Raw genomic sequence first — 22,934 nt, forward strand, 5'->3', positions numbered from 1 at the left:
GGAAAATATAAAGCTTTGAAGAGTGCTACAACATGGGAAAACTCATTGTTGCTTTTCCTGAAATTCCAGAAAATCCCAGAACAGTCCCATGTCAGCAAGGAGTGGATGGGTCAGATCTCTGAGCTTGTAACTCTGTGTTTCAAAAGCTGCAGATTCCCTGCAAGAAAACGGAAAGGTGATCTGATTGCAATTGTTATTGGATTTGGGGAAGGGGAGGGATGAAAGTATAGCTTGCCAAATTGTCCTTTTTTCTTTGTAAAACAAAGTAGCAGTGTGTGCACTCTGACAGATTTGGTTTTGATTACCTTTGTCTTTGTAGAAATTATGTTCAGCCTCTGGATTTCGCCAAAAAACTCTGAGGCTTTGCGAAAGATCTTTAGTGTCTAAACCACCTGCCAACATCCAAATCAGAGCACCCCCCCCCCCACCCCCTCTGTTTGCTCTCCCTGCAAGCAATCACAAGGACCTCCTGGCTCTAGAGCATTCATCACTTACTTGGTGCTTTCAAAAACTTTTTAACAGTCCTGGAGCACGGTTGCAAATCAAGAGCTGATGGGACTAGCAGTGCTGCTGCAGGGACTTATCGAGCCCATCCCACTGTTTCATTTGACTTTTACCCAGCCTTTAACAGTCTCCTGTGTAACGGGATCCATGTGATTATGTTCCCCACGGTGAATAGAGGGCATTGTTTGGCTTTTCTCAGCCTCTCCCTGTTTGGCTTGGTCGGGATGCAGTTGGATGTTACCCATGGGAGCCCGACGGAAGACGAGGATTACTATCTGCAGGAAATTCTTAACCAGGAGCATTACTATTCCTTACGGGAGGCAGAGGAGCCTTATTCTGAGTCACCTGCAGTGGCACAGCCTTTTGAAGAGGAGCGCTCCAAACCCAGCAAGAAAGAAGTAAATGCCAAAAAGCTGAAGGGAAAAGAGACAGATAAGGCATCCACTAATGCTAAAACAGGTAACTTTTTAAAATTGCACCTTATTTCAACATGCTGCTAAATTAAGCTGAATGTGAATGCTGTCGCTAGGTGTCAGATTAGGAGATTTTATGTAGATGTTTAATGGTTAAGGTTAGGAATAGGTTAATTCTAGGATTATCCAGGTAATTTGAGGATTAAGTAAAATTTGATTAATATTTCTCTTATTAATCCATTTTGTGCTAGATAACCAATGCCAGACATTAACAGTAACACATACATTAATATTGAGGGTTGTAACTGCTAATGCTGCTCGGAAGGTCATTGTTAAAGGCCATATTGGCATAAGGGAAAAACATATGTCCTCCATATTCCACTGACAATTTTTGACAGGCTTTACAAATTGAACCTCCTGTTTTTTATACAAAAATGTTTTGCTACTCAAAGAATTTTGCACTTTTGAAAGGTAAAGGTTATTTAATTCATTTGTTGTTGTGTTAAGGGGTATGGATCAGCTGACTGGCTCGTTTCTGCAGTGGTTAAGATACTTGCATGGGCTTAGATTTGTGCCTCCATCCTGTTGCATTAAGGCTTATGGGGGGGGGGGGAGTAGCAAAAAAGAAAACGTGGAAGTATGAGAATCCAGGATTACTTCAGCTTCACATAGTCTAAGGTCCAGCCTAATCAATCTTTCTGCACAGGTGGTCTTTTTTGCAGTGAATTTCCTTCACGCATTGTGTAAAGGATAAAGTGGTGACAATAGGCAGAGGAGTTCATATATAGGGTTGTCATAAGAGAAGGATTTACTGCAGTTTAAAATGTGTGATCTTAGTTACCAGAAGTATACCTTTGGTAAATGCAGTCCCTATATTATACATATTGTTTGGAACTTGCTATATACGTTTGCGGTGGATGCACAGGAGATGGACATATATTCAAAGAACAGGCTTCCTTAACAGTGGAGACTAATACTGCCCAGAGTATTAGAACTATGATACGCAGGATGGAGGCAGTTCCTGGAAAGGTAATTGAAAACAGCTGAACCCACAGTAACAGGCTCACTCAGACATCTGTGTATACTTCATACATCTTAATGCATGCAGACAATACAGTGGAGAATAATAATCTTTTGCTTTGCTATGAAAGAAACGCTGATCATACAGGTGAAGACTATTACTTAATGTGTTCCTCTGTATTACAGCACCTGAATGTTTCATATTATATTTTAAAATATAACTGCATTTTATAGTTTGCCTAATGGTCCTGAGTTTAATAAAATGGCGTCAAAGCGTGTATATATAGCCACAAATTACTTAGAGTAGCAGGGTTCTGAAAAATGTAGCGTTATATTGTCCCCAAGTGTGGCTACAAAATAATGTACCTGTAATTTCTGTTTTCATTGTCAACATCCTGACAACTTTTGCACTTATAACCCTGATACTTACTCTTTAATGAATTCCATGTGTTTTGTATTGCATTGTATCAAGCTTATCTTTTTATGTACTGCTAGTGAAAGTACCAGTAATGGTTTATTTTAAGTTGTATGGTGGCAGGTTTGTATAGTTCAATGGCTGCTCAGTGTGACTGTCTCTGGGAAATGGTTAGATAGACTGGGCTCTAGGGTGATCTCAACCAGGTGTTCTGGGACCTCTTACTCAGCTAAAGAAATCCTTTGGAGTTCTACATGTCTGTTGAAGACTGAATACTGGATCTTTTATATATAAGAACAAGAGGAGGCTATTTTGCCCATCAATTTTTGTCTGGTTCCAGTAGCTGATTGATTTCAAAACTTTGCAAAGTTTGGTCTTAAAGGGTCTCAGTGATTCAGCATCCACATCATGACTATTTAATCCATTCCAAACCCCCATCACTCTCTGTGTAAAGATATGTCCCCACTCTTCCGTCTAAGGACTAGTACAAGGTTAAATCTCAGGTCCATTTTGCCAACAGAAGCAGCGTCTGTGTAATGACTTGACATACAATATTTTAGCAGAAAGCAAACTAAATTTTTCCAAGAGCCAATTTATATTCGTACAGCAACAAATACATTCAGCAATTCTACCACACAATCCCCTTAATCTGACATTTGACAGCTGCTGCAATTATAAAACTGAAAAACAATAGAAAAAACAATGTATTTATTTTCAAAGAAAGACGATCTTATTATGAAGAAAGTGCAACGGAAAAGGCAAATTTGCTGAAAGGAATACAATCTCTATAAACCTAGTAGGAAACAGCTTGGATGCAGTAAAAGACAAATACATAAATAATTTCTTGTTAGCTTTATACAGTTACAATAATTGTATTAATCTTTGAAAATGTCCTTTTGCACTTGCTAAAATAGTGCCTTGTACAATACAATATATCTTATAGAGCCTACCCCAGTGGGTCTCAACCCTGGTCCTGGGGACCCACTGTGTCTGCTGGTTTTCATTCAAACTGCGCTCTCAGTTACTTAACTAGACCCTTAATTGAACTTATCATGTTCTTAACTAGACCTTTTTAATTGTTTTGGCTCTTAAACAGTTACAGACTTCAAGTTACTTATAAAATGTTATAGCTAAGTATTAGCCCACTGGAAACGATAGTGGTTCTACACAGTAACATATCTAAAATATCTGCATGAACTTAAGAACTTGTTTTTATTTATTTTACTGGATAAACTGTCAAAAACAGTGTTGCAAAGTTATAAAATGAACAATAAAACAACCGTGGTGCTTTGATCAGCAATAATACATTCTGCAAAGGCGTATAATTTCAGAACTATATTTACATCTTTTGCAGCAGTACAGCTGAAAGATTTGCAGAGCGCGTCGGTCAATTAATTGTCTTACCCTTGGTTACACAGCTGTCTACAATGATTACATTTAGATAAATTTTATTGTGGACTCAAAACACTTGTGTGAAGGTCCTGTTAATTAGAGGGTCAATTAAGATACAGAAAAAATGTATCCACGATTACATGAGTGCACGCTACCTTTCCAGACTGATGAGATAGAAAGGCCCAAGGCTTACTGTCGAAATGAATTCTAGCTAGTTTCAACTTGTGTGAAATCTGTGTGCGTGCAAGTCTGCATGGAATAATTATGGTTCACATGTATATTTACTTTACAGAAGGCTCGTTTTCTCTCCTGGTTGCAAGAATGTCTCTCCTGAATATGGATTTTGATTAGACTTACTCATCTGTGCTTAACTCTTGGGTCCAATTAAAATGTATTTATTTATTTATTTATAAATAAAGAAAGAAAGAAATAAAACCTTTGTGCATGACATAAAAACATATAGGTACAATAACACTTTTTATTTTTATATTACAGTTAAAAGTGGGAACAAAAAAAATGGAAAGAACAAAAAGGGCAACTGGAAAAGTCCCAATGGCAGTCAGGAAGGAGAGGTCCACTATGAAGCTGTCAGAGAGGGTGAGTAAAGGACGACTCTCTGTGTTTGTTGTGCTTGTGAGTACAGTATTTTGGTTCATAATTTAAACGTTGTGTGTTGGGTGTCTCCTATTGTATGAGCGTTTGCGAGTTTGTGTTCTGTGCACCGCATGATATCTGTACACTTGAAAAAAAAAGATTGTAAATGTATTTACTGTGGCATGTTATACAGGGGTCTGTAACTGAGGATCAAACCCTGGTGCCCTAGTTTAGAAACCAACGTCAAGAGCCAGGCTCCTTTAGTGGAGTGGGCAAACATGTTTATATAGGGACCACTAAACTCAGTGAGCTACAGAGTAGAGAGTGCATTATTGGTTACATCAAATAACATGTTTCTCCAGTAAGGACCCATGAAGTACTGCTGTTTCATGGGGCGGAGCTATGGCCCCTGATGGTGTTTATTGACAGAGTTAGTAACCATATACACAGAGAGAGGGGTTCCGCCTCTTCAAGGCCCAACATTTACTTGATCGAGAGACACGATAAACAGGAGGGGGGCCACCGTCTTTGAGGTGACCCGACATGCGAAGAGGCTCGTGAACTGGAAAGAAAAACATGAATTGGTGTTGTTAACACAAAAAAGATTCCGGCTCTTCCTGACCCAACATATACAGTACGGGGGTTCTGTCGCTGAGGAGACCCGACAAACAGGAGGGGAGCCACCGTCTTTGAGGTGACCCGACATACAAAGAGGCTTGCGAACCGGAAAGAAAACATAAAGTTAGTATTTGTTAAAACATATAATGCGTGGTGTTCTGCCTCTTCAAAGCCCAACATAATAGAAGGGGGGTTCCGTCGCTGAGGAGACCCGACAAACATGAGGGATGCCACCGCTTGGGGACCCTCACATAGAGGCATCAGACCTGAAAGAAGAATTCCAAAAGAAACATACATGCAGATGGAAGGGTTTGGCCGGCGGTCCCCTCTGACTCATGGAGAACCCTCCTCTGTGAGATAAATGAAGCAGAGCTTAACAAAGGGCTGGAAAAAGTGGAATCACTAACCCCCCAAAAGATGGACCCCAAGCTCCCCGCTGACGCAATGTGAAGAAAAAAGAGAGAACCGCCAATGTATAAGAAAGAAGAAAAGAGAAAACATTTAGACAAAAGAAAACAAACACTTAACGTGACAAAGGGGTTAGTATACTGTACCCTAATGACTATGTGAAGACCCTTTGCACAGTGGAAAGAAAAAAAAAAACTTTCTTTTAATTTATTTCTTAGGGGGAAATCTTTGGTGGCTCAGGCAGAAAGGTCGTCCCCACTCCGAACATACTAGCAATGGACTGATGTGCGGAGGATATTTCAGATGATGAAGAATGAATATACGTTTCAACTGCTGATGAAGTCCAGCGCCCCATATTTTTAATTAAATGCTGGTTAATGTTGGCTTTTGCAGCTGAAGTAGCCCCTATTCTAAATGAATGAGGAGTGTAGAATTGCGAAGGAGGACCTGCTCTGGACACCACGGTGGAAAGTTGTGTTGAAAACCAATGCCTTGATACAATGGACCGGCTTGAATTGATGATAAACAAAGGATCAGAGGATGAAATGACCTTGCGTTCTGCAATGTACTTCAACATGGAAGTGAAGGGACACAGAGGAGAGTTGATCTTAGAAAGCTGAATACATTGTCCTTGCCACAGTTGATCTGTTTTTGAAATGAGAAGAAATAAGATTAAATGAGAATCTGGGATGGGCTTGAGGTCACTGCAGCGGATACCAAGGGTAGGAAAGCTGGCAATAGAAGGAACTGTATATTCAGAACATCTCAAAAAACCCAAAAATGCAGATAGACATATGACTTCCATAGTTAAATCATCAAATGGAGAAAAACAGCCATGGCTCAGAATTGAAATCAAGTTACAGAGAATGTCTATAGAGATAGGCAGGCGAACAGAAGAAGGAGCCGGAGAGCACTTAGAAATTCCTTGTAAAAGGAGACGAACCGCTGGAATTGATAATAGAGTTGGGGAATTGATGGACATCAAACGAAATTGATGCTGAATTCCTGACAAATATAGTCTGATTGTAGCTGGTGCCAGATGTAGAGAGTCCTTTGCATGAACTATGAATGCGATGATCCAGTCCTGGTTGAATGGAGTAGGATTAATCCTGCTTTGTAAACAAAAAGTTACATAACATGCCCAACCTGTAGAGTACAAGGATCTACTAGATGGGGCAAGTGCTGATGCCATGTAATCTTGAGCTGAATTAAGAAGTTTATTAATAGTTGGATTTAGTTGAAAATCAGCTGTTTGAACTGTGGCGTTGCTGCTGGATATTGCAAACCTGTGGGCACCAAACTGTGGAATTTGGAAATCTGTAAAAAAGATAGAGCGTCAGCTGCATTATTAAAAATGCCCGGTAGGTGGCAAGCTTGAATTAGGAAATTATTAGATACTGAAATCCATACTAGCCACTGCAGCAATTGCATGATAAGAAGGGAAGAGGAACATCTTTTATTTATAATATGCACTGTAGTTGAATTATCACAGTAAAATAGTATTGATTTCTTAGACCAGAGATGACCCCATAGCTGGGCAGCTGCTACTATTGGGTATATCTCTAGCAGAGCTGTGGATTTTAGATGAGGAGATATGTTTTTGATTTCCTCAGGCCATGTACTGCAAAACCATTGATTGTTAAATAGACCTCCGAATCCAAGAGATGAGGCATCAGTAAATAAAGCCATATCGTGTGGAGCTGAAATGAAATCATCATAAAACATAGAGAGACCGTTCCAGTGCTGAATAAGCGCAGACCACATTTTAATGTCTTTCCTAGCTTCTGAGGAGATATCTATATAGGAGTCCAGATTTTTTGCTGTTGCTGCCAGCGCTAGCAGTCGAGATATAAACGTCCTCCCCTCTGGAATGATACGTATTGCAAAGTTAAAATAACCCAGCAATGAAAGCAGTGCCCGTTTTTTAATTGTTTTACTGATCTGAAAATCCTCAACGAGCAAACGAATATGGTTAAGTTTAGACTCAGGCAGGCTAGCTTCAAACTTTTCTGTATCTAGAATGCTTCCAAAGAATTCCAAAGAATGAAGGGGACCGATTGATTTCTCTTCTGAAAGAGGAACGCCAACTTCAGAAAATAAGCTTTTAAGATTGGAAATCGCTTCTGCTGGTGCATCTGAAGGAGGAGAAATTGCTAAAAAATTGTCCAGCAAGTGTAGCAAGAATGGCACATGATAGACATTAAGAAGAATCCAGCATAGTGCTTCCGACAAGGTATCAAATATCTTCGGGCTGCTGCGGCAACCGAAAGTCAATTGGGTCTGATATATCTGCTTTTGCTAACCAGGAACCAAGACCTGCTAATTTAATTGAATATATTGCGTCTGCAATAGTGATGTAATGCAGGGAAAATTGATCTTGGGGAATTAATGAGTTAATGCTGCTGGTGCTTGACCCCCGTGGTGCTGATAAATCAATAATGAGATGCTTTTTTCCTGACATTTTCCTTGTGGAAATGCCGATAGGATTAATTCTATATACTGGAAAAGGAGGAGCTAAAAACAGACTGACTATAAATCCTTTTATAATTTCTTTTTCGATGAAAGATTGCACTAATTGTGGTTCTTGAGTTGCTGAATAAAGATTTTTGCTTTTGAACGAGGAAGAACGAATTTGAGTTAGACTGGTTGAAAAACCATTTTTTAATCCGTCGATCAGGTAATTAATTAAATTACTGTCGGGATGATTCTGTAATTTACTTGATAATGCCGGGATGTTTATAGGAGTAAAGACTGTGCGCATCGGGGAAAGTCACTTGCGTTTTAAAGGGCAGATTGTATTAGCGTGATCGTCTCCGCAATTGCTGCACATGTGGATAAAATTGCATTGCCTATTCGAACAGAAGCCAGTATTGAAATGACTGCAGATTTGTCTTCCTCCTGAAAATCTAATACTGCGCCCGTATTTGTCTTCCTTGTGGACTGATCGAGGGGAGCTGAAGAATGTATAGGATTAGGTACTGAAGATCTGTATGAATTAGTGGCGAAACCGGGTGCTTTAGAAGTTGATGCAATTGCAGCTTTAGGGCAGAGGGATGTTGAGTGAGCTGTTAAAGCACAGACCCCACATGCGTTAGCTCTTAGGCCACCAAAAATTCTGTTAAATAGATCTGGGTCAGGTTGTGCCCAATTGATGATGTGATTATCTGCTGCCAATATTGCTGCTGCTTTTGCAGAGAATGCTTTATGATACTCAAAAAACATAGTCCCTCCGTATCTAACAGACAGCTCCACGATGTAGTATTCGTAGGAGTCCAGTTCAGCTCTGCGGTTAGGATATACTGAGCATAACACATCTCTGAATATGGAGAAAGCAAGGACAAATTCCCCTAATGTAAGATTTTTAAGCAGTCTGGGATCTCTGGATTTTAGAGTTACTGCCAAATCTCCGCAATCCACTACTCTATGGTCCAAGAATTCTGAAGTCGTCATTAATAGTGAAACAAGATTAATGTCCTTACCTTCGAGAATGTTACGTCTGATTTGTGGAGATATAGTGTGACGTCTAACTGCAGTTGGAGAGTATCCGTATGTAAAGGCAGTAGAGAGGTTGTATATTGGAAGATCTGCTTCGCTGGCTGAAATTAGAGCTGGACCGAAAGAAGCTGTAGGTGGCGCTGCAGTATTTGATGCTGGAATTAATGACAGTGCTGTAGATTGTTTTCCCTGTTCCATATTAGACACCCTTTTATCTAGATCCAACAGTTGAGAACTGACCGAAGATAGAGTATCGGCAAAAGGCTGCATAAATGATTTTATCTCGTTAAATATTTGCGAATGTTGGATTTCAGTGGCTGGCTGCCTGTTAGTGGTGCTAGTTGTGGGGGTGACTTGATCCGGAATAGACTGCCTGCTGTCTGGTTTAGGACGCTGAATGGCTGGGCGCTGCTGATTATGTTTTTTCGGAGGAAAGACTGGTTCTGTTGAGACTAAATTGCAATAGAGAATAAACAGAGACTCTCTATCACTCCCCGCTGGAATCGAGTTACTGTTTTTAAGGTGGGGTTTTATCAATTTATTCATGGGCCAGTCCTTCCAAAACAATCGATCCGGAGGGGCGTCCTGAGGCCGAAGTCTCTTGGATCGGCGCAGATTCGACGTTTGTGTGGCAGGAACGGTAGGCAACATTTGAACTGGAACCTGGACGAGAGCCTGATCGGGAGCCTGATTAGATGTAACTGAAATACCAGAAGGGAAGAAAGAACGGAGACTGGATGGACCCTGGATTGAAGCTGGAGGAGAATGATCTGGTAATGGTGGAAAATCCTGGGAATCCTCTGAATCCGATGACAACTGCTGTAAGTACTCCATTATTGAGGTATACGAAAGTTGATGGGTCTTGAAATCGCTTAGGTTTACGCCAAACAAAAAAACACAAGACAGCTAGGTAGAGGTGACTAATGTTTAAATAAGGTAGATTTAATTGATGACAGGAGATGATAGGTTGTTGGTGCCTAGCTCCGCCCCTTGAACCCCACCTATAGGTTAACATACGTGATGACTCTAATGTCCTGTCATGTGCTTCTTCAAGTGTCCTGTGTGTGTGCTGAAACCGGCTTTGCTCATTACAGTACATGTTAACAGTTTTGTAGGTTCTTTCAGCTGAGATTGTGTTGCATGTGCCTCTGAGTGTTTAGCGCAAAAGAATGACTTGATCTTTTGCAATAACTCCAAAATCCATAAGCCTCACCCTAAAATCCTAATCATAATAATCTCCCTACTCCCGACTGTCTCTAACCCTCAACTTATCCCTAATAAAAAAAAAAAAAAAAAAAAAAAAAAAAACACCCTGCCACTAACTGTACTCCTAACCTAAATCTTAACATAACTTTTAGGCAAACTTTAACAACTTGTCTTTCATTCTCATTTGAGAAACCTAACATTCACCTTAAGGACTACTCTGCTTATGAATTAATTTAGTAAATATGGCCTCAAATGTAGTGGCAATTGTTATGTTTGTAAAAACATATATATTATTATTCATTTTCAGGACTGGTTGGCAGCTTTACCATGGCTTTGGTTTTGCATTTTTAGGCTTTTAGTTGCTAACCGAAGCTGTTGTCATGAAATTAATGACAAAAGCTCAGACAGCAGATGCAATTCTTCCACTCATCTGAGCTATCTATTTTTAAAGCTCATAATTAATGAATTTGTGATTGATGTTTGCAAGCCGAACAAACAAATATAAAAGAAAAAGTCATAGGTTTTCCAGATGGAAAAGCAACTAGGTCCTCCACGTATATCATTATGTCCTTTCTGGAAGTTATCAGACAAATGGAAAGCAGGGTAATCAAGCGGAGAAAATGTGTACAGCTGCTTCTAATTTGATTAAAAACAATGAAAAGCATTTCCTTGGTTGGGGGTTGCAGTAAAACACTGAATCGAGTGCATTCTAAGGCTTTTAAAGTTGCCAAGATGTTTCAAGGTCTTCGGATTAGACAATGTATCGAGAAGCTTACTCTTTTTGACAGGTGTATGTTCCCAGTGAAAAGTGTTTGCCACAAGCACGGCCCTGCACTAGCCTTGAAAGCAGATATGATCCCTGTGAGAATACAGACATTGGATTTTTGTTGCTTTTATTCAATATGTTTGTTGTTATTTATTTATTTATGTATTTATTTATTAAAACCAAAACTCGTCTAGGACAACAGGAAGCTGCTAGAGACTGGAAAATGCTGGCAGATGTTGGACAACGACTTATTTTCCCACCTGAGATTGCCACCACTAACCTTTGACCTGATATTGTCTTGTGGTCTGAATCAGTTAACAGTTCCATGGGAGGATGCTGTGGATTGTGGTGGAAATCTGAAAATCAATTGACACTACCCGAAATATATTCTAAAAGTTTTTATTTACCCCAAGCACTTTCTCGAGAAAGGATCAGACATACAGAATGCAAAGCTGCCTGCTGGAGTCTGATAGCCAGTTTCTGTCAGTACACCATTCTTATAAGCCTAAAAAGCGGAACTTGGTCTCAGCTGCCACAAAGGGGTTATTTTGGCTTGCGGTCAGGCTGGGACATTTGGGACTTTCCAGCCCTAACTTTCTCTTTACTAGGAATCATATCAGTTTCATAGCTGCCAAGTTCCTCTTTACTGAGAATCAAAGGTCACATAAAGTTTATACAAGCATGTGAGGCGAGAGTGTATTAAATGGAATGTCCAGACAGTAATTTATGTGTACAGAAATAAAATAATTTATTTTTATTCTCTATACACAACAAAAGGATTAAATAACAAAAGAAAACAAAATGGTGTGAGGGAAGGAGTGCAGGGGTGAGATCCAAAACAAACTGTGATGACTCGTCTTTAATTGTCTTCGTGGCGACCCATACATAAACAAAAAAAGACAAAAGAAATGTTAGTGTTTTTAAAAATCCCGCTGCACCAAACCAGTCTCTCCCTTCACCCGTTACTCCTCCTACTTTACTTTCGGACCAACCCCGAACACAGTAGTACGTTCCCTTTAGTATGTAATGTCCCGCCTCTGTAGTCAGTGGAACACCAATCCCCAACCGACACGTGTCCTTATCCTTCACTTGACTCCAGTGGCTGGAAGTTACATACTCGTACTTCCGCCCCTCACCAAGGTGCCGCCCCTCAAAAGATGACTTTTGCCATGGTCACGAGATCTTGGTAAGGGAAGTCCCGAGTTGGTTTGATGCCATCTACTGTCGGGAGGCTGAATCACAGACCGAAAACCCTTTGACTCATCACAAAGCACAAAGAAACACGCTCAGTATTGTTCCATTAGACTTTTCTAACACAGGATGAGGTGTATTTAAGGAAGAAACTTCGATACTCTCAACTAGCTGCTGAAACGGAACAGTGAGGATGGAGACTCCAGGTTTACCCAGTGGAGGTGAGTTGTTGAGGATTTGTGGCACACTCCACAACCCGGTTTCACTGAGACTTCGGATTGAGTGGTCAAGAGTTGCGATGCATAGTGAAGAACTTATCTGAAGCAACAGAGAGGACCAGCAACTGACTGTGGTTGAGATGAAAAAATTGTGGTTGGACACCTCAAGCACAGCAGAAAGAAAGCAACGTTCATGAAAAGGAAGGCAAATAAGCTGGGCTTAGTTTAGTGGGGGACGGAGGGGGGTGATGCTGGGACTCCAGAATCACTGTCGAGCTCGCTTAAGGTGTCATGGGCTAGTGGATGAAACACAAAGGATGGAAGGTGTCCACTTGAAGACCCCAGAGAAGTACCTTACTCAGCTCAGTCCAGATGATTGTCATGCTGATGCTCTGGGGAGACCGCACTGTGGTTGATCCCCGGAACCAGCATTGCAGCTGTTGTGTGTGCTGATGCACTGGGGAGGCAAAATAAGCTGATCCCTGGAGCCAGCATTACACTTCAGCCATGAACACCAGGCAGAAGGATAGCTACATCATCAGATGAAAGAAAACATAGATGGATCAGATTGGTTTACAGTAGCTGTCTTAGTTGATGTTTATCTTGGCGAGAGCTGAGTCCAATATCAGCATGAAGTTTTAACACCTACTCTCATGTAACGGAAATCATGAAGAGCTGGCTATGTCCAGTACTGCAGCTGGCAACGAGGGAAAGACCTTGTGACAACCTGGAGAGACAGCTGTAATCCAGCGACAGGAAGCAAACCACCATTTGCAGGATATCAGCACTCCTGTCATAGATGAGAGGAGGATTTGCAGAAACACAACTAGTGATTAACTTAATGATCCTTGTGAACCCGGTCAGATGAACCAGTGTAAGAGAGCAAAGAACCTCAATGGACAGAAGCCTGGAGTTAAATGGCTGAGAGCTCCTGAGAAAACAATGTGGGACACAGTAAACACAGATCTCTGTTTTCCGTTGGAAAGCTTAGAGAAAGGAGGCAGCTGAGGAAGCAATGGAGGAGAGCAGAACAAAGTCAGAAGGAGGCACTCAATCTATTACAAAGGGTTATAAAAGATAAGCTTGCAACATTGTGTTGAGCTGAGCGCTTATGGAAATGCTCCAAAAAGGAGTGTGCGAGAATTAACTTTTATAAAGACCCATTCAAATCTGCAAAGAAGTGTGATGGAGAGCGAATGAATCCGAATCAAAAATCTCCCTCTCGACCAGTGAGGGCACTGTACAACAGGAGCTGTGGGCTTCCTACTGAATGGTTGGGCAGTTCATCCTGGGGACAGTCGGGAGCCGGCCATTCAGGAAGAGGGCGGCGTTACAGTACCTGGAGTCATCACCCTAGTACGGTGAGCGAAGTTTCAGTCATGAATTGGAGGAGACGTGATTGAACTAGCTATCAGAGGGGGCGGGGCGTAGGGTACTTTAGGGGGACGTGACGCCGTAATCGGCTCCTTTTGTTGTGGTTAATGGGAGGAGACAAGGACGGAATCTTGAATGAAGTGTGGGTTCATTGAGGAGTATTGTGTTTGTTTTGCCAGACGGCTGATACGAAGCTGGAGCTGCAGCGAGAAGCCCGGACCTGAACGCGCACGAGCACCAGCACTCAGAGCACCGCACCTGCACCAGAGCACCCAGTTTGGAGACGTGTTTTTGTGTTTATTATTTCGGGACTGCAACCCCTTTGTTTTGTAGCTGGTAATACCCATTGCTGGGTAGAACCAGCTTTATTATTTTGGGTCCAGTTTTCACTGGCAATACCCATTGCTGGGTAGAGCCAGCTTTATTATTTGAAACCCGGTTTAAAAAGGGCATTAAAAGAAACCTGACCGGTAGACTTTGTGTTTGTCCTTTGTTGGCGCACCTCAACTCACCTATACACCGGAGCACTACAAACCACTCTGCCACAAGAAGTTATTCACCAAGGAGAAAAATAGCACACTAAAAGCAACTAAGTCTGTGCTGGAGTGCGAGGAAACACACACAGATCACAAAAGGCAGGAGCCTAGTCAATTCCTTCAGACATCCCACCTATTAATCCGCCAGAATACCAAACGGAGGACTGCAGTACAGTAACTGGAACGATTGTATTGATCGCTTCCCTTGTGTTGAAATACCATGCTGGGGCAATAGCAGTGATATTGATTTTCTGTCTACTTCTGCTTAGAAATACTCAGTGTCATGTAGCAGCGAAGAAGGACTGTCCTAACATAGCTCCCTGCTCTACAACCAGGGAGAATATTGAACAGGATTCTCCTTACATCCCCAAGTTAAATGACCTGTAGCTGTAGCTCATTTAGAATGCTTCAGATTTCTCTCCTCCGCTGAGATTGTTATTCATAAATTGGTACTTTGCAGGAAGTAGACAGATTGTGTAATTGTTGTTTCTGTTTTGGTTTGGTTTGGTTTAACATGGCTTGGTCCGTTTTGTTTGATATGAGAAGGACATTCATTGACATTCACTAACTGCTCACATTTTTCCGATGTCTGCAATTAGAATCTTCCCCTATGCTCTTATTCATTCTACATTCCTTAAAAACATGTAACAGAATGATCATTGATTTTCTTGTGGCAGTCTGGAATACAGATGCTCAAACTTGTTGGGATTAGTCTACGACTGGCTTTGAAGCTACATTCCAAACCTTGTCTTCTATTCATTTAAGATCAACAAACAAACAGCTGCAATATATGAACATCATTAATCACAACTGTTGGTGGCAATTGAAGTTTTTTATTGTTTCTTTGTTTTGTTCAGGAGCTTTGTTTCTTTCTTTTCTATAATTACTAATGATGTAATGTCTACAGTCTTTTGGTAGGAGAGAACTTTCAGTGCTAATATTTTCATTGACAGTGATGGGAAACAACAGGCAACCTCCACGTGAAGTCGTGCGGAAAACATTCTGAAGTACCGAAATTAATGAGGCCTTGTGGCAAAGTGCCCGCCCCTGTGTGTATTATATGTTGTGTGTTAATGTTGGTGTATAGTCATTGGTACATGGGATATAAACGGGTCTGTGTAACACAAGTGTTTAAAATGTATATTTGTATTTAGGCACAAAGATTGCACAGCACTTCACGTGCAAGTAAAAAGTAATAATATGTGAGCACGGGGAATTGCACTTTATTAATTCACGTGCAGTTGTACCGTGACTCCAATTGAATGACTGATTAGCAGTCGAGTCTCAGTACAGCTGCATAAAGGCAGCATGTTTTCACCCACTCAGGTTTGTGTGTTCGGTGAGTGGAGAATGGGATTGGAGACGGAGGTAATTATGATAATTGTAAGAAAAATAGAAGCTCACCATGTTTGTCTGTGTAGTCCGTTTTGTTTGTCTATTTGTTTTGGTGAAAGTGCCGTGTCCTGTGTTTTTGTGTGTTGCAACCTTTTTATTTCCTGACTGTCTGTTCACTTATTAAATGCTGAGCGAGACCATTTGCTCAGCTCCACCAAACTCCACCTCTCTGTTGCTTATTTCCTGGCTCTGGTCTGACGCCACCCGCTCCGGCCGTCTTTGTGACAGGCCTTTATTGAGCATTTTCAGTGAAGTCCATTTCCTTTCTGTCACACACACACAAATTTGGGCTGTTCATTTGGAGGACTTTTGAACCAACAGCAAATTAAGAATATGTTTTCGTGGAATTTTGAGCAGTTAGTTATTTTTGCATTGATACATGGTCGTCTTTCTAAATTTGAACCCTTTTATAGTGCCATGCAAGAACTGTTTTCCTCCTTTAAGATCTGAGATTTTAATAACAAATTACTCTCGCTTACATTATTTATTTTCAAATTAACATGCATACCTTTTAAAAATATATATTATAAAATATGATAACAATACCCCCAAAAATGGAAACACCAATGTATAGTCACTTAGAAAATAATCCTGGAATGTTTTAGTTTTTACTCACAGTGAGAAGATAACACAGAGATATCATAAAGTTAACCTAGTTGAGCAATAGCATGAAGTTCCTAGCAATAGCCTGGGCTACTGACAGTAATATCTAATAGATGCCCAGGGTATTATGAAGGAACAGGTCTAACTCTGCAATCTAATTGGATAGTTTTTCTGTAGTTTACACTTTTGTGCCCCTTATACTACCAGTAAATGCCCTACCATACCACACTACACCACCCCACCCCACCCTACACCACACCACACAACACCACACCACCTTACACCACACCACACCACACCACACCACCCCACACCAATTTCATTTCCTTGATGTACAATCATCCCAAGGTGCTTTACAAAAATATAACAAACTAAACTGTTCTAGTAAACTATCACTAGTAAAAGGCCAAAAAATTTGATATATGCTTTAAGCCTATGTTTAAAAATATTGATCTACTCTTAATATTCTTAATAAAAATGTGAAAGTAGAATAAAGAAGTAAATACATAGCAAAATGGGATCCACTTGTTTTTCTTAATGTTAAACAGATTGGGCAGGTATGCCAAGTCTCACTCATTTGTAATGAGCCTAACTCATTTTAGAAACTTTTTGGCCTCAATTTTAGCAGTCTCACTCATAAAAGAAATGGAAATGATAATGCATTTGAACTGGATATTCACAAATCCTACCCTAGGTTTATTCAAACCTCACTCATTTGGATGATCTGACCTTTGTCTGTTGACGTGATATTTTTAACAAGGTAAATGGCCTTAATTATAATTGATCTTTTTTTCTTTTTTTTTTTTAAACCTCAGAGGGCACCCTAAATAGATGTGTTTTTTTTGTTTTTCATTGTAATGTTAATGTTTTGACAGTGTGCCCTCCTATGGGCCTGGAAGCCTTGGGGATTGATGACTTCCAGCTGCACGCCTCAACAGTCAAACGGTATGGCTTGGGAGCCCAGCGAGGGAGGCTTAACATTCAGGTAAAAAAAAACAAAACCAAAAAACACTGTTATATGCTTTTATTCCATGTAAGCTGAGGGACAAATGCATTCTTCAAACAAGCATATACTTTGTAACACAGGTCCCAAATTCTGATATATTTTACCACTTATGTATTCCCAAAGCTGGATATTGTTGTCATACAAAATATTTTGTACACTAAATCTTACTTTTTGTAACTTGTTACCATTTTTATAAAAGAAAAAAAGTATGATAGAATAAAATATAAATGTCAGATGAACAGACCTATTCAATTGTAAAACCTAGAGTACAGGCCGCTACATCCTTATTTTGCAGCATTTGGTACTTAAGTTTTTCTTACATCACAAATGCAGGTAGAACAATTATTTAGCTATACTGTATCGGAACAGTCCAGGATTTTCAGCTAAAATATCATGCAATGGGACTGATGTCTAACTAAACTTTGCATACTGTGTGCGAATACATTCCAACAGTTATTGTTAATGCATTATTTTATCTTTGAGTAATTTTAAAGAGCTAAGTTCTCAAATGGGTTCTACAATTACAATAGTACCTGCTGCAACCGGTAAACAGAAAATGGTATTTAGAACAATTGACAATTAATTAGTTACCTACTATTAAAGAGAAAATTTAATATATGTAAGAATGTAAACAGTGCAAAGTTTCAGACAGGAAACCAAAACAAAAAGTCAAGCAGACCTTGGACCTTCTTACCAACAGAATTCAAGCCTGGTAAAGGTAAACTTCCCTCTCCTTGCAGTCTCTGCCAGGCAATTGAGTTGACCTACTCCTCCCTTACCCTGTACCACATTTGGTCCTCACCAGGGGTGTTGGCAGTCGACCTGCCGCCCTGCCTATCAATTGCCTACAATTGAGTCTACCATAAAAATAAGCAAGAATAAAAACTGGTGTAATACATGCCTATGTTATGACATGATGTTCTGACTGAATCTACTGCAGTGTTAGCACAGAATCTGGGGCAACATATTTATTTTACAACAGGGTAATAAATTGGCTGACTGCATTTTTTATTCTGCAGTAAATATTGTATGTTGTCACCTCTGCTCTTTTCTTTCAATCCAACATTGTTTTGGTTAAGAATACAGTGCAGTTGGGATTTTCAATAGAATCTGCACTGTTCTTTCAGAAAACATTATATTTATGCATAAATAGCTGGATACATAAAGTTGTTCTTTTGTTCTAATTATAAATACTACCCCTGAAATATGTTTTGTGAAATGTGTTGTCGAGCAAAGGTGCCCATACGGAGACCTTTTCGGTGTAAGAGCCTGTTAGTCACATGGTTCACTTTACACAAGCTTTCAATCAGACATGCGTAGCAGCTGCATTTAAGGTGGATGTGTAAAAGAATAGCATCAAACGCTTGAGATTTTGGAACTGTGTTTAATGTATAAATCTAATATCCTGCTGGCAAGCCAAATATTTAAGATCAAACTAGTGGTTCAGTGGGAGCTGGTAACACAGTTATTCTTGTGTCGGAAGCTTCAAATGTCCCATAGGGCAAAAATCACTGGACATAATTCAATTTAAAGTGCCCAGTTGTGTTGTGCTATAGAAGCTCTAGATCAGAGGTGTCCAATCACAGTCCTGGAGTTCCACTCCAGGGTTTACAGGCATAAAGAGATAATTAACTACTTCAGGGACTGAATGGAGATGTAATTGGTTCAATTAAACAATTAAGAACAGGGTTGGAACAAAGAGATACTTTGGCAACCCCTGTTTTTGGTTTAAGCAAATGGACATGATCGTAAATTACTGTTCAGATTTGCCACGTTCATTTTTTTTCACACTGCCAGAATGATGACGCTTTTCCTTTTGCTCCAGTCAAAAATCATAACCCTCATAAAGTACATTCCTTACACCCTTCAGTGTGCATTAGGGCTTTATCATGTTTATCATCTTTATCTGTGTGTATGCATTACAGTGCATTGCTTTAAGCTGGCTTTAGGTCTGGCAGATTTAGGGGACAATAGCTACATTCACTTACCAGGACACTTTTATAGGATTGAAGTTTTGTTTTTTTATGTCATGTTTTGAGGCTGCAGGATGGAGCTGGTTCTTCCAGAACTTCATTAAAATACAACCAGAAATAAAGTGAGAATAGGACATTTTGCAGTAGTAACCTTACTGCCATGTGAAATAAACCTGGGCATGAAATAAGAACAGTATAGCCAAAATCACTTTCTCTAAAGATCGTTCTAATTGTATGTAGAGAATAGCACCACCATTTAAAGAAAATTGTATTAGCTCTCTTAAAGGAAATTTGAAACATGAAAAATCTATCCACCCCTAATATGATTAATTTTGGCTTTCAAATAAACAGAAATGTAAAAAAAAGAATACTTTGGTATATATAGTGCAGTAATTGTGATGGATGAAAGCTTAAATGTTTCCCAGTTAGAGTGTAATAGTAATAGTTTTACATTCTAGTTAGCCCCTTTTTTTAGCTGTTTTTTCAACACTGCATATTATAAAGACACTGTATTTGTCAGCACTACAGGTCCTTTATTTAAATAGTATTCATATTGTTCTCTTCTCATTCCACAGTTCTGTTTCCCTTTTGGACTGGTTATCAATGTTTGAAGGTACAGCTTATGGCTTGAGAGAACAGAGGTCATGGGTTTCAACATTTTAAATGCATCATTAAAACTATAGCATTAACGCAGAGATGTAAAAACAAAACTGAAAATAAATAAATAAATAAATTCTCCCTGCAACGTAATAAAACAGATTGGCCTCTGCAAAAAAAAAAGTTACCATTTCCTGTAAAACAGAGACAGTCGAATGAGGATATCAAATAAAATGTCGAGTCTGGAACATGTGTCGGTCTCTGAGATAGCACGGTCCTGGAACGGATTAAACTAATGATTCCCACATGAAGTATAATAGATGAAGGCAAGGCAGGTACAGCAGTTAGTGTTTTTACATTGTTAACAAATAATGTGTGACTAACATGCTTTTTATTTTAATTAGCATGTGATTAGCTTTGTACTACAACAATGAAAAGCAAAGAACTGTTTGTTTTTTGGAACTATTTTGACAGAAGCATCTAGTATGTAATGTATGTAATGCTTCCTTTGTGTGCAGTTAATGTGGGAAATATGTCGATTAAGTAGATTAGAGCAATGTTTGAACCTCTTTGTCTTTCTCTGTGTTCAAATGCAAAATATTATTAACGAAGCCTCTCCCTCAGGCCGGTATCTATGAGGATGACTTCTATGATGGGGCCTGGTGTGCAGGGAGGAATGACCCTCTGCAGTGGTTTGAGGTGGATGCCAGAAGACTAACCAAGTTCACTGGAGTCATCACACAAGGCAGAAATTCCCTGTGGTCGTGAGTACCTTAAAAAAAAAAAAAAATATATAGTGTTAAAATAGTTTTTTTTCATTTATCTACACATCCTACCCCACAACTTCCAAGTGAAAAATATTCTAGAAATTTGTAGAAAATGAATTACAAATAAAAACTGAAATAGCTTGGTTGGATAAGTGTCCACCCCCCTTGTATTAGCAATCCTAAATTAGCTCAGGTGTAACCAATCACTTCAAAATCACACACCAAGTTAAGTGGCCTCCATCTGTGTTAAATTGTAGTGATTCACATGATTTCAGGATAAATTCAGCAGTTGCTGTAGGTTCCCCCTGCTGGATAGTGCATTTTAAAGCAAAGACTCAACCATAAGCACCAAGGCGCTTTACAAAAGAAATGGACAGTTGTTGAAACGCACAGATCAGGGGATGGGTATAAAAAAATATCAAAGGCCTTGAATATCCCTTGGAGCACAGTCAAGATGATTATTAAGAAGTGGAAGGTGCATGGCATCATCAAGACCATGCCTAGATCAGGCCGTCCCTCCAAACTGGATGACCGAGCAAGAAGGAGACAGATCAGAGAGGCTACCAAGAGGCCAATGGCAACTTTACAAGAGCTATAGGCTTTTATGGCCAAGACTGGTCAAAGTGTGCATGTGACAACAATATCCCAAGCACTCCACAAATCTGGCCTGTATGGTAGGGTGGCAAGAAGGAAGCCATTACTCAAGAAAGCCCACCTTGAATCCCATTTGAAGTATGTAAAAAAACACTAAGGTGATTCTGTAGCCATGTGGCAAAAAGATTTGTGGTCTGATGAAACTAAAATAGAACTTTTTGGCCTAAATGCAAAGCGTTATGTTTCACTTTTGGACAACTTATCCTGCCAGCACATTATAAATTCACTTCCTGTGCATCAGGTATTAGGGTTATTTGGGGGTCCTAATCCCTGTTGCACAAGAAGTCTTCATTTTTAAAATTTTGGTTATTATAACTCATGTAATCAGATGATCAGACATTACTCAAGGAATCATTTACTTTCTCAGTATCCATTTACAGAAGATATTGTTATGAGTTTTTGAGTGTCACATTGCAGCCGTCACTGCTGTTGTGTGAACAGAAATAAAACAGCAGATGTAGAACAATTTACACATACTGTAAGCGTGAAGAGAGCAGTGTAAGTCAAATACACCCAAAGTGTCCCAACTAACTGAATGACCCAGCACCTGTCATGTGGCTGTAATTATTGAAGGGAGATGATTGTGTTAAAAAATAATATCAATATTGCAGAAAAAGCACAGCAACAGTAAGTGAGAATGTTCTGGGGCAGCACCTCACACTATCAACTGATAAAGATCATCCACATATTCTGTATTCACACTTTCACAGTACAGAACAATCTCTAAACACGAACGATTCAGCACCATGTTGGATTTTTCATGTAACCTTTTTAAACACAATCTTTGGAAATTAAGATTTTCTACACATTCACTATGACATTTAGGTTATATATTTTTTAAACTTTAATACAAGTAAATTGGTCTTGGTGAATGCATGTCATAAGCTATTCTAATTTGGGATCTTCCACTTCCTGCAGTTAGCTGTAAAAATGCTCTTTAAAAGGAGCATCGTAATGCCTCATTGTGAGGGCAGGGCAATAGGTGACAGTACCAGCTCTTAATTTTACATTAAAAGAGATATGCAATACTGCTTATTTATTCAGCTTAGCCTGATAAAAGTCACAGCGAGCAGCATTAGATTATTGATCTACAGATAAGGTTAATTGATTTGGTTGAGAGCAACACTCCCACAGACTCTCTTTGAGGCTTTGATATGCAAAGGTCATTACATTTCAGAAAGGGACTTGTCGTTCTTCTACCTTGTTAAATTTAGATGAAGATTTGTGTACGTGGCGCCTGCACTTGAATAACTTGAAATGAAGAGCACCAGATGAGGGTAATGACTGATATCTCCTGCGTAGTTTCTAGCCTTGACTTAAAGCCTTGACTTTAATTTATTATCTATTTAAAAATATATATCTCTATTGCTAGCAGGTTAGCAGGTTCATCAAATAATGTACCTGTCTTCATTAGAGAGCAGCCTGCACAATTTTTCCATTGTAATTCTGTCCTTTCAATGTAATGCACTCAAATACATTAATATAATTCTATATAGAAAGTCCCCCAGTGCATTCATTCAGTGCACTACAATACCTTCAGGCAGCTTTGAATTAGTGGCACATACTGGATTGAATCACCACCATAAAATATGAATGCCTTAGAAGATCTAATAAGAATGCACACTGCAACTGAAAATGGAGCAAAGTGACACAGCATTTACCTTAAATTATTTACAAGGATCTTTGTGTTTTTTGTATTATAAGGTACAGTCTTTGAAAAGGGACAAAGGAGAGCCTGGCCCAAGCTAGCTCAGCACACACTGTGAAAGAGAATGGAGTCTTCTATGGG

At 39.6% G+C, this 22,934-nt stretch overlaps 1 protein-coding gene across 1 annotated transcript in view; it reads left to right on the top strand.

Moving 5' to 3' along the window:
* Window positions 1-466: 466 nt before the first annotated feature.
* The window catches only part of LOC121322279 (inactive carboxypeptidase-like protein X2), a 49,894-nt gene continuing 27,426 nt past the window's right edge, over window positions 467-22,934 (top strand). The window contains exons 1-4 of the mRNA XM_041262000.1: window positions 467-963; window positions 4,240-4,341; window positions 17,024-17,133; window positions 20,349-20,488. Coding sequence (XP_041117934.1) covers window positions 660-963; window positions 4,240-4,341; window positions 17,024-17,133; window positions 20,349-20,488 — 656 coding nt within the window. The 5' untranslated portion in view covers window positions 467-659. The remainder of the gene's footprint in view (window positions 964-4,239; window positions 4,342-17,023; window positions 17,134-20,348; window positions 20,489-22,934) is intronic.

This window comes from Polyodon spathula, chromosome 10 (assembly GCF_017654505.1).
Source record: "Polyodon spathula isolate WHYD16114869_AA chromosome 10, ASM1765450v1, whole genome shotgun sequence".
Classification (NCBI taxonomy): Eukaryota; Metazoa; Chordata; class Actinopteri; order Acipenseriformes; family Polyodontidae; genus Polyodon; species Polyodon spathula.